General features: G+C 29.9%; 2 protein-coding genes and 1 pseudogene across 2 annotated transcripts; all 3 read left to right on the plus strand.

The window, feature by feature from the left end:
• The first annotated feature begins 1,705 nt into the window (after nt 1-1,705).
• Nucleotides 1,706-4,895, plus strand: LOC115243495. The gene is made up of 9 exons (XM_029820557.1): nt 1,706-1,849; nt 2,137-2,256; nt 2,334-2,451; nt 2,585-2,846; nt 3,153-3,326; nt 3,482-3,572; nt 3,677-3,813; nt 4,511-4,643; nt 4,737-4,895. Exons 1-9 carry the CDS (start codon nt 1,706-1,708, stop codon nt 4,785-4,787), a joined length of 1,230 nt encoding a protein of 409 aa, XP_029676417.1. The 3' UTR covers nt 4,788-4,895.
• A 700-nt stretch (nt 4,896-5,595) lies between these two features.
• On the plus strand, nt 5,596-9,449 carry LOC115243654. Its single transcript, XM_029820797.1, has 7 exons — nt 5,596-5,716; nt 5,785-5,902; nt 7,003-7,264; nt 7,417-7,609; nt 7,724-7,804; nt 8,783-8,944; nt 9,019-9,449. Exons 2-7 carry the CDS (start codon nt 5,806-5,808, stop codon nt 9,067-9,069), a joined length of 846 nt encoding a protein of 281 aa, XP_029676657.1. The 5' UTR covers nt 5,596-5,716; nt 5,785-5,805; the 3' UTR covers nt 9,070-9,449.
• A 104-nt stretch (nt 9,450-9,553) lies between these two features.
• LOC115243655 lies at nt 9,554-10,602 on the plus strand (annotated as a pseudogene).
• Nucleotides 10,603-12,754: the final 2,152 nt, after the last annotated feature.

Here is a 12,754-nt window from a genome sequence, read left to right on the forward strand (position 1 = left end):
TATTCCAATTTACAAAATTATAATATAACACAAAGAAACTATTTTTTAAAATATGATATGTAATGCAATATAAGCAATATATGCTTTCTTTTACAGTATATTGTTGTGCAATTTTAATGCTGTATTTATTTATTCCATTAACTCCAAGAATCTTAGATATCGTAATACCATTGAATGAATCACGGCCATTGAAATATGTATATCAAGCAGAGTACAGATTGGACAAAGAAAAATATTATTATCCGATCCTATTTCATGCTTATATGGCGACTGTGATCACTGTCGCAATCATGTTATCTATCGATAGCTGTATCTATCGATACATGTATTTAATACGCGTGTTACATGCTTGCAGTTTATTTACGGCTATCAGGTGAATAATATTGAAAATAAATTTGAGATTTCGTTTCTCTAAACATCTTAAAAATTTATTATTTTCCTAAAAGTCTTTCTTCATTCATAAACACACATAGCGAATTTGTCGGTACAGATTATCTTAATTTACTTATCGTTTTATTTCTAAGCCATTTTGAAAAAATATTGTGGGCCAGACAAATGTTAAGACTGACGATAATGAGAAAATACGCATAGGAACGCACTATCATTCATTCGTAAAAGATACGATTCTATAAACTATAGACGATGATTATCGTGTGTTGGAGAAAAATGTTGCTTTGGTTATACAGTTCGCAGCGCGTCTATTACTAGCGCTAGTATGAAGACATTAGGCCAATAGCTTCTTCTGAAAAATGTTGAGTTGGATGTCCTGAGGAAAACAAGGGAACTGAGCCCTGTCTTTTCAAGGATATTGCAGCGATCACAGGTGTGCTTAAGAGCAATTTTAAAGTGTATTATAAAAGAATTGTAACAGCCTTGCCTTCAAAGTTTAATATGTAAAAAAGCGAGTCTTCATTAACATTAACAAATATCGCCTTTAAATATCGAGAACTTTTGCTTGATATGAATGTTCACAATCAAATTCATCGCGTATCATTTAAATCCTATATTTTAATTTATATTATAAACTCGATTACACATCTCTCTTTTTTTCAGATAGTGAAGACGATGTTTTACTTGACGACGTTGGCATCTTTTCGACTTTTCGATAAGTCGATATCCATATGTATCAAAGATTCCATTTCATTGCAAGTATCTCTTTTGTAATTATCGTCCTACAATGGACTTTCATGTAATAAATACAAATAATTAAATAATATAACTATTAATTTATTTAATATTTATGTATTTAGTCTCTGATATATCTTTTTATATTGTGCTTTTATCTTATACTATTTTATATATAAATACGAAATAAGAGGATTATCACAGTGATTGCAACCCGGGCAACATGTACATTGCGTGGTCAGTTGATTTGCCATATCTCTGACTTTCTTATGTCCCGTTTCTTTAAAATATGATAGAACGAAATTTGATCTCCGCCCCTTTGTCAAGGTCTTCAATCAAACTGTCACACTGAAAAACGGCAATCGTTCGCGCTTTCAGATCGATCACGCGACCGCTGTTCAAATGGCTACGTTAAAGAAATAGGTACCTGACCGTGCAACTGACAACGTGACATGATAAATATCCACCACGTCATTTTTATCACGCATATTTATTACCACAATACTTTCCGTATAAAGCATCCGCTCGTCGTATCACTTACAGATCAGCCATCGTGACGGATATCTATCGGATATGTACCATGCAATCGGACATACTGCGTTACTACCGCATTAACAAGGCTTTCATGTCGCAAATCGGCACTTGGCCTTATCAGAGCAGGACCATGAGGATATTAATACCAACCCTGCTAGCGATCATCGACGTCAGCTATGTTATAGCAGAGGTAACCACTCGATCTCGTGGCTGTTTGTAATACGTGCATACATCTTTCTCGTAATAGATTTGTTCTGAATTTGTGCTTGTGAAAATATTATCGATATAAGAGTAGAAACATATTAAGACATTTCCCTAGTCTGCGAGTTTCTCGGCTAATTCGCTTTTGATATTAACTATTATAATTATCATCGGAAAAAATATTGCGGTATTATTATACTATAATAACTACCATATAATCATTTCTTTAAAGAGAAATTGTGATATTGTGTGAATATTTACGTCTTATTTTCTCAGATGATACGAATGTTTGATACTTGGGGTGATATCGACATTGCAGTTGAGTGCACAATTTCGACTATAATTGTAATTGCCTGTTTCACAAAGTTATTCAATCTTGGCTTTAGAATTAATGAGGTATATGTGCACACATACCATTAATTTTATACAAATCTTTATCTTCTTGTATAAATCTTCCTATATAAATCTTTTAGATGCGATACCTATTTTCTTTGATCGAATATCATTGGCAAGTATTTAACAATTCCACGGACATCGAGATCTTACAGGATTACGTTATATTCTGTAGAAAAGTGGTAATATTTTACGCAAGTAAGAAGCCAATCTATCTTATTTTTGCTTAATCGTATTGAAAACGTTGTATCTATCTCGCAAATAGCTGTCATTTTAAATATTACATGACGTATGAATCAAACGATAGCACAGTGTTAATCGTTGTTCACAGCTTACGTTTATGTGTCGACGTCATTGTATTTGTTAATGCCAATATCGCCGCAGATTCTGGACATTGTGATGCCTCTCAATGAGAGTCGTCCGCGAAGGTTTTTGTTTGAAGTCGAATATCACATAGATCGGGAGAAATACTATTATTTCATTTTGTTTCATTCGTATGTGGCGGTTATAGCGGTCATGTCGATTGTAGTGTGCGCCGATACTACTTACATAGCGTACGTGCAGCATGGCTGCAGTTTATTCGCAGCCATTGGGTAAACACATTTTTAATATTTATCACGGTGTATGTAATAAAACTATCTCTTCTTCTTTTTATTTTTTTTATTATAATAATATTAAAATTATACGCGCGCGTAAAGTAATAATTTTCATATCTAGAATTCTATATTTATATAAGCAATATTGTTAGAGTGTGCTAAGAAAATCTTCGGTAGAAAAGTTTTTGAAAACTCAGTACCTACTTATATGTTGTTAGAGAATTGATTCGTTTTTCTATGCAGTCGTAATATAATTCTCTAAGAAAAACTTGGATACCTGTTAGAACTTGATATTTGTTTCAGATATCGATTAGAACATATAGTTATAATTTCGAAAGAACACCAATTTCAGACAAGCTATCTTACGAAAAATGATGAAAGAACATGTCGAGACATGGAAATAAAAGATATTTATTTTAAAGAGACAGTTTTTCGCGAATTAATTATCTGCTTGCAAAAACATCAATTGGCAATACAGTTTGTACTACTCTTTCACTTATTTCAATAACGTATCATCATATGCTCAAGAGAAGCTAGGATATTAACTTACTTAGAAGTTGATTTGTAAAGAATTTTGCAAGAAATTATATCGAATATATTTCTAAATTTCTAAATTATATCTTTATTGTCAGGTATGCCCGCTTATTGGAATCTTCATTTATGTTATCGACAGGCATCCAACTGTCATGTAACGTGATCGCTTTGAGTCTTGTAGGAATTCAAGCAAGTATATAATTAAGTATTTAAAAAAAGAAAAGGTTAGGAAAAATTTATTTTTATCAGAGTATATAATACGTTGTGTTTTTATAGCAATTCTATTTATCTAGGTAATGAGTAATCTTGACAGTACCGAGGATTTCATTAGATACGTCTCCTTGTCCGCAGGAGCGTTTTTTCATCTTTTGTGCATGTCTCTGCCGGGGCAGAGATTGATGGATCATAGCATAAACATATTTGATAAAACGTAAAAATAACAGAATAAATTATTTGATAAAATTTAAGAAAAATATCGTTGAGAAACTATATATTGTGAATATCATATGCATTTAATGTGCATATAATATAGTACATATTCATAACAGTTACTAGATGCTTTATGTTTTCTACTAGATAACAAAATTCCAAATGATATATGAATGATCCTTCTGTCAAACTTTGTATCTTAAAATATTGCGCTTCTAAGATATTCCATTTTATGATATATATATTAATATACATACAGAATGTGGCAAAACCATCGAATATTTTTTTAATAGTAGATTCTCTGATCAATACGGAAACGATTTTTCCTTAAGCAAAAATGTCGAGACATCAATAATTTTCGAGTTATAAACGATTGTAAAAGGGCTTTTCGTAGACTATAATTTGTGGAGTAATAGAAATACACATTATTATTCAATTAATTTCAGGCGGAGTTTACTTTCATAGCATTTTTTTATAAATTTGAGTTTTAATTAAAAAAGATATATATGATCAAAATAATTGGAAACATGCAAAAAATAATCTCTTTCGACATTTTCACTAACAACAAGTCCAGATTGGCCAGAGAATCTATTATTAAAGAGATATTCGGTAATTTTAGGACACGCTATATGTTAATAATATATATATATTAATGCGTAGAGAATTTACTAACTGCTTCAGACAAAAAAATCTCTCAGTTGTAGATCGCATTGGTATACATTTTCCTTAAAAAGCAAAAGGCTGTTACGGATATTGCTTTACAGAAGTCTCGAGCCGTGCACGTTAACCGCCGGTAAAATATACGTGATGTCAATGGCCAATTATAGCACGGTAGGAGAAAGCTATGTACTGTAAACTATATATTTATAATGGTTTTATAGTGTAAGATATATCGTACTAAAATAGTGATGTTTCCATTTTAAGGTAGTACAGACCGCTATGTCTTACTTCATGACGTTCTCATCTCTAAAATAACGATTGCGTTTATTTTAGTTAAATATCTTTTGTAGCATTATATACTGTGATAATACTCTTAAAGTCATGTATAAAGTGTGTTTTGCAAAAATATATCGTTTATTTTATAATTTTCATAATTTCCCGTAGCAGGCGGCGTAAATTGTTAAAGACCGAGTCATCGACTAATCAACATATTAACATAATACATATACAAAGTATTCTAAAATCACCGGATATCTGTTAATAGCAGATTCTTCGGCAGATACCAAGTTGATTTCTCCTTAATAAAAATACTGAGGAAACCATCATTTTTTGTAAATTTTCAATTTTTTTATTATGTCTTTGTAACTGCCTTAAATTAAAATTCTTTTCTTAAAATAAATTTCACTCGGAATTAAATGCAAAATGTACTTTTATTAATCTCTTGAATCTACAAAATCTAGTTTGCGAGAAATCGTTCTTTTTCGATTATTTATAGCTCGAATTAATACATCAAAATTTTTCCTAAAAAAAAATTGAAAAGAATTTGTTATTCTGCCAGAGAATCTGTTATCAAAAAAATATTCGATGATTATGGAACACTTTGTACATTATATACATATACACACACACATATATAAATATATATAACTGAGGTAACGTGTCATACTATCGTGAAAATAGTAATGCAGATGCATTGGTAAATGAAATTAGTTAAAAAATATATAATCTATTTTCTATTTATAATCTATTTTGTATATATAATATACATCTATTTTCGAAATAAAAATATATAATTTATTACGTTGATCTATTTCATTGTTGATCGATATATCTTTATTTCATAGATAATTTTATTACATGACACCTGGGGTAATGTAGATATAGTTGTCGAAAGTGTAATTATCATTATTCCTATTATTGGTTCCAACGCAAAATTGATTAATATCGTTGTAAATAATGATAAAGTGAGTTTTCAAATAGATATCAATAATATGTGCATATTTGCTGTTAATCTTTTCTTATTGTCAATTAGTTTTGACGTCTACTACGACTCATGAATGATCATTGGAGTGTCTTTAACAATAAATATGAACGTTATATTTTGAAATATTATACTGATATCGGCCGAAAAATGACGAAATATTATGCAGGTAATAAATAACATATTTAAATGACAATTAAAAAAGAAATCCACAACATTATTGCAAGATTGACACTTCGAATTTTTTTAGTGTAATTAAAAAACATTTTTTATTCGAAAGAATTTTGTCCATTTTGAGCAATCTGCGCACAATCATTATTCATACATTAAATTTTATAAAATAATGATAAAGATACATAATAATAATTTTGTAATCTAATAAAAAAACAGCCGAAAGTTGAATTTTGCGATTTTTCGAAATGTAATTGAATCAATAAACCTGAGTTGATATATGTAATTGTTTTAAAATAGCTTAACATAACATTAAATTTGCTTTAACTAACTAAATTGCTTAAATTAGCTTTATTTTCGAGTAGCTTAACACCTCTCGTAGAAGGGAATAAGATCCATAAAACTTTGATAATAGTTGATATATTCGCAAATAGCTTATTTACAACTTCTTTTAAAAAATTAAATTTTAATATAATTAATTCTACTTTCCGTGTGATTGTTCGTTCGATGACTCTTCGGGCTTTCTCCTGTCTCATACTTTGAGATTCTTTAACGGCAGTCACACTCACTCGCATAAACGATGAATTATTAGACATTAATTTATTACACATAAGTTGATGATTGTTAATTGTAAAAATCATAATACATAATTGCGTGTAACATCTCATAGTACTTGTCGCGATCGCGTACCGAGAAGTAATAAGACGACATATGGAACAAATCGCACCGATACCTACTCGTTCGAGTTTCACTGAACGACTGACAAGACGAGCGCGAAAACACAATAGTATGCGGCGCGGAATTCGACGTCCCTTCGCGATATGTAGCGAATCCTGTCGTGCATGTAACACGCTATACACCAAAACGAACGCCAAATACTATATGATAGTCAATTGAATGCAATCTTAAACATTACACATAGTATAATATAAATGCAAAATATTCTCTCTTATCTCTCTCGTTGAATTTGAAATTAAAATAAATCAGGTTCTTCCATTTTACATATTCCAATTTACAAAATTATAATATAACACAAAGAAACTATTTTTAAAAATATGATATGTAATGCAGTATAAGCAATATATGCTTTTTTCACAGCATATTATTGCGCAATTTTGGGGCTGTATTCACTTATTCCATTAACTCCAAGAATTTTAGATATTGTAATACCATTGAATGAATCACGGCCATTGAAATATGCATTTCAAGCAGAGTACAGAGTGGACAAAGAGAAATATTATTATCCGATTCTATTTCATGCTTATATGTCGAATGTGATCACTGTCGGGATCGTGTTATCTATCGATACCACTTATATAATATGCGTGTTACATGCTTGCAGTTTATTTGCGGCTATCGGGTGAGTAATATTGAAAATAAATTTGAGATATCTATTTCTCTAACCATTTTAAAAATTTATTATTGTCCTAAAACTCCTTTTTCACTCAGAAATACACATAGAGAATTTGTCGATTCAGATTATCCTAACTTAGTTATCGTTTTGTTTCTAAGCCACCGTCTTGAAAATATTGTGGGCCAGACAAATGTTAAGACTGATGATAATGAAAAAATATGCGCAAGAACGCACTATCATTTATTCGTAAAAAGATATGATTCTATAGATGATGATGATCGTGAATTGATGATATGCTTGAGAAAACATCAACTCGCATTAGAGTTCGTAATTTTATCATCGATGATAATAGTCATTATCGATTAACGATAGTAATGATCTTAACAAAATCGCTTGATCGATAAAACTATTTTATTCTATTTTTGATATTAAATTATTCTATCCTGATTTCTTAGATATGTTCAGATACTGGATTCTACATTCACGTACGTAACGTTTGTTCTACTATTTCTTAATGTGCTGATTATGAGCGTAATTGGAATACAAGTAAGAATTTAAAAAATAAATATGCTTTCATTGAAAAACGTATTTCATAGCATTATACAAGATGTTCAAAGCCACCCAATTTTCTTTCAACGGAGAATTTCTTGACCAATTTAAAATAGATTTTTCCGAAAATGTCGAGACATAAATAATTTTCTAGTTATAGATTATTGAAAAAAAAGCTTTCTGCAAACTAAATTTTAAGAGAAATCAAATGGACAACAAAATTGATATTTCTCAATTATCATTTAAAATAGAATTTACTTTAACAGAATTCAAAGTTTAATTACAAAGATACATGTATAATACAAAAAATTAGAAAATTACAATAAATGATGACTTTCCCCTATTTTAATCAAGGAAGAATTAATTCTAATTTGACCAATCAATCTGCAATTAGAAAGACATCCGGTAAGTTTAGAATAACTAATATTCTTCGTGGTGTAATTGTTGCAGCTTATCAACAAATTAGGACATATGGGAGAAGTAATAAAATACATTTGTGTAATTATGGGTGTGTTTACTCATTTCATATGCATGTGTTTTCCCGGACAGTTGCTAATAGATAGAAGCATGGATATCTTTGATAAGGCGTAAGAATCATAATTCTATTAGCTCTTTAACTATGCTTAACTTAACTATATAGCATGTAAAAGAGCTTTATCAACAAATGAGCCGGAATTACATCGCAATTATAACGTATTGTCCAGATTCATTATTTACATATCACAATCTACGAAATAATAATGTTATAAAATTTCAAGAAGCCTTATTATAAATAATTATTCCTGAAAAAATTTATTTGATTTTACTGTAAAAATTTCAATCTCCAATACATGCGTACAGTCCTCACAAAGCATAGTTTTACTTGATAAGCATTATTACCACCATTTTTCAATGTTTTATATTATTTTTGATGTTATCTCACCCAAAGTTGTCGTCTTATAAACGATTCGCATAGTTGCCAGGAAGGCATATTGAAGGTCTTTTAAAGATATTTTGTCTTTTAGATACAGTTCAAGATGGTATACGTTCTCCATAAAAAGCAAAAAATTATTAAAAATACTTCTGTACAGAAGTTTCGTTCCTTGTACACTCTCGGCTGGAAAGATGTTTGTTATGTCACTGACTATGTGCAGTTCGGTACGTCTGTAGCTTAAATATCTTTTACAATGTCTATTATATAACGCTGCAAAGAATCAATATTTAATTTTAAGGTGATGCAAACTGCCATGTCGTATTTTACTACCTTAGCATCCTTAGCATGAAATAGAAGCGCTATAATACATATGATGTTTTTATCTTTACAAAATCATCATATTTAGAAGAATCATTAGTGAAAATCCATTATACTATTTACGAAAGATAATAATAAAACGACATATAAAAACGCAGTATATTTCACTTTATTCTACAGAAAATTTATAATTTCGTGATCTATAATTTCCTTTCATACGACTGAAGGAGATCTGTACAATAATTTTGAGTTGTCGGGAAACGGAAATGTTAGAAATGTTTTTCGCCGCAAAAGATAAATATTTAATAGCGAACAGCGACCCTTCTTATAGATTGATTGAATATCCACCTATCGCGGCGCGTAAACGTTTCAAACGTTTTCTGACAACCCAAAATTATCGTAATGATATATATATATCCTTCCGTCACTGCATTCGCTTTACATTTTTTTCTTCAATCCAATATCTAACAAGAGGACGATCAGTCTCACAAACGTTTTATGATATGCAAGAGGACATGCTAAGATACTACTCTAGAAATCAATTCTTCTTGTCGCAGATGGGCATTTGGCCTTATCAGCCTAAAGTGATAAAAATTTAATAGTCGATTGCTTTGAATCTATAGTAATTAGTGCTCAAAGTTATATCAAGTTTGGAAGAACATTTCTCTATATTATAAAAAATAATTAAAAATAATAGAATATTATTGTAACAATGTATTTTCTCTTTGCAGTGTACATTAATATATTTGTAGTAATGTTTATGTTAATACCGTTAACGCCAAAAGTTCTAGATATCATAATACCGTTGAATGAGTCACGTCCAGCTATATACGTACTTGAAGGAGATTGGGGAGTAGACAAAGAAAAATATTACTATCCAATTTTGTTGCATTGCTATCTTGTAGCTATAATTAGTACTAGATGTATGGTAAACGTTGATACCATGTATATAGTGTGCGTGTTACACGGTTGTAGTTTATTTAACGCTGTCAGGTAAAGTAAGAGATATATTATTTTATTTTCATTTAAGTTATTAGATATAGTTATTCCGGCTTAAAAAATATCTCGATGCAGATTGTTTGTGATTTCAATAATAAGTTTTACATTTTTCCAAGCATCCGTGTTGAAAATATTTTCGATAAGACGAAACTTGTGGAAGGCGAGAAAATAAAATACGTAGTAATAAAAGAGCATGATTCCGAAGATTATCGTGAGATGATTGCATGCTTGAAAAAACATCAACTCGCAATACAGTTTGAATTATGGAAAATTTCATCATAAATAAAAATATAAAAAAATATAAAAATATAAAAAAATGAATTTATTGTGAGAGAATATATAATAATAGTCATATCTTTTTGTGTCACAGAAACAATCGTCTAGAGAGAGTATATATTGTATTCAAATGTATGAAATGTAATCAATATCATAAATTCATTATTTATTACCAGATTATATATTTGCTCAAACATTCGGATGATCTAGATGATATGTTCGAGCTTATGCCAACTACGTCTGGCGCAGTAATATGCGCTGTGAAAATTATCAGCTTAATTCTGGAAAGGTATGTACAACAGTTGCATTAAGCTCGTGAATTCGTTTTTGAATAAACGTCGCTTCAGTTTAAGGTGCTTCTACGACAGATGCGCGAGGATTGGCATGATATGCTGACGAACCAAGAAACGCAGATCTTAACGCGTTACGCTGAAAATGCTCGAAAGTTCACGTTAGCGTATTCAAGTACGAATTAAACGCATCTACGAATACCGATTAAAAAAATATTGTTAAGAATTGTTAAAAATATCGGTTGAATTTTTCTCTTTGGTAAGCGAGAATCTGTATCTTGATAGATACATGGAAGCTAAAAATAAAAGAAAAATGCTAAAATAATAAAATTACGAATAAACGATCGTTTTAACGCGTCAATAAGTTTTAATTTATAATCGTAATTAAAAAATTTAATAATATTGCTTCCTTATTTTTTCTTTTAAAGAAATTAAAAGAAGTAAATTTAAAAATTATTCTTCGTAATATGATCAAGACAAGTACTATTACGTGCTTTTGCTAAACACGTATATCGGTTACATTGCATGCGTCTCGATCGCAGTGGCTGCCGATACTATGTACGTTTTGCTGGTAGAACATATTTGTGGAATGTACGACATACTGTGGTGAGATAATTGGTTAATTTCAATTGTAATATATAATCAATATAATCATTATAATTACGAAATTCACGCGCAACGAGTAAATTTTATAAATTTGAATGCACTCTTAAAAAAGATTAAATCGATACTCGCATTGTTGCTTCTTTTCCGCGATGCTAATTATCTCGACACTGCGCTATGTATTATTTTATATCAATAAAAGGCTGTCATAGCTGAGCCGCGCATTCGACAGATATTAAGTATGTGTGTATAATTCTAATTTATATTTGATTTTGAAAAAACTAGAGTTAATATTTAAATAATTTTATAAATATGTGTGTGTATGTGAAAAAATTAATTAACGCTGTTAATAATTAAAATTTCTTAAAATTCAAGAGAACACGGTTAAAATCATAGGAAAATGTAATAATTATAATAGAATAAATCTCCGCGTTTCGGAAATCACAATTTTTCGTATATTGTATAAAGATATATTTAAGTATTGGGAGGAGTAGATTTTTTCGCATTTCCGGCTTTTTATTTAGAAGTTTAGGTAGCATCCCACAAGATATAAAAGAAACTCTTAACTTTTATTCTTAATTTTTACGCTCCAACCAATATTGCAAGAAATATCTCGATTTTTTGTATGACATTTTGCGAAAACCTGACAGTATACCAAGCGATCAAAACTCTTTAAAAAATAAAATATTATGAACAAAACTATAGGAAAATTATAGTAAAATAGACTTCCGTTTCTCAGAAATGAATTTTTCCCCGAGGAGAGTACGAAAATATTTCGGAGCCCCTCTTTCTCTATTTTCTCGATTACTGTCTCTTTTGCTTCTATTTTATTCAAAAAAATATTAATATAGCAAATATATAATAATTACGGTATCTCTCTTAGTCTGACTCTTCCCCTTCGACCTGTCCGGCATGGGTGACCCTACCGGTAACTATTAGCGTTTTCAAATGAAGCAAATTTGATCGCTTTGAGAGCGATTAAACCCAATTTACCATGAATATATGTTTGACCAAATAAGTTTAAAGAAAATCTGATTAGTATAAATATATGATACATTAATAGTATAACTAACATAAAGTACATCTCCCGTTTTTGTTGCTATTTTATCTTTAAAGCACAAGATTTTTTGTCTTAATCAATCAAATGCTTACTTAAAGTATTTTATTGATTAATCTAATAATTTAAGTTTCCCTAATAATCAAGACGGTATCCCTAATATATAACGTCATTAATCGGTTTCAGAACAATCAAACTTGCTTCACTCGAAAACGTTATACATATGTTACCGCCGGCATAGCTCTTAGGTTCATTAGAGTACTCAAACCTCCTCACCCGGCAAGTGCCTTCGTTAAGAGATACCATCGAGGAGGTAAACTTTTTATTACAATTATTTAATTGAAATACAAAAGATTTTGTTTCATAAAATAAATATGCACTATATAATATATATAATATACAATATATTATATATAATATATAATTTACAATAACAATATAGAATTATAGAATATATAACATATAGAATTTGTAAAATTAAATATAATTTT

Source organism: Formica exsecta, unplaced genomic scaffold (genome assembly GCF_003651465.1).
Source record: "Formica exsecta isolate Colony F162 unplaced genomic scaffold, ASM365146v1 scaffold72, whole genome shotgun sequence".
Classification (NCBI taxonomy): domain Eukaryota; kingdom Metazoa; phylum Arthropoda; class Insecta; order Hymenoptera; family Formicidae; genus Formica; species Formica exsecta.

What these genes read in the sequence shown, in the direction of transcription:
- LOC115243654 (XM_029820797.1), top strand. Translation starts at nt 5,806, where the DNA reads ATGAATGATCATTGGAGTGTCTTTAACAATAAATATGAACGTTATATT. An exon ending in AATGACGAAATATTATGCAG is followed by an intron (nt 5,903 to 7,002) that starts GTAATAAATAAC and finishes CTTTTTTCACAG; the next exon opens with CATATTATTGCGCAATTTTG. An exon ending in CACTGACTATGTGCAGTTCG is followed by an intron (nt 8,945 to 9,018) that starts GTACGTCTGTAG and finishes TTTAATTTTAAG; the next exon opens with GTGATGCAAACTGCCATGTC.
- LOC115243495 (XM_029820557.1), top strand. Translation starts at nt 1,706, where the DNA reads ATGCAATCGGACATACTGCGTTACTACCGCATTAACAAGGCTTTCATG. An exon ending in TTGGCTTTAGAATTAATGAG is followed by an intron (nt 2,257 to 2,333) that starts GTATATGTGCAC and finishes TAAATCTTTTAG; the next exon opens with ATGCGATACCTATTTTCTTT. An exon ending in AGTTTATTCGCAGCCATTGG is followed by an intron (nt 2,847 to 3,152) that starts GTAAACACATTT and finishes TATTTGTTTCAG; the next exon opens with ATATCGATTAGAACATATAG.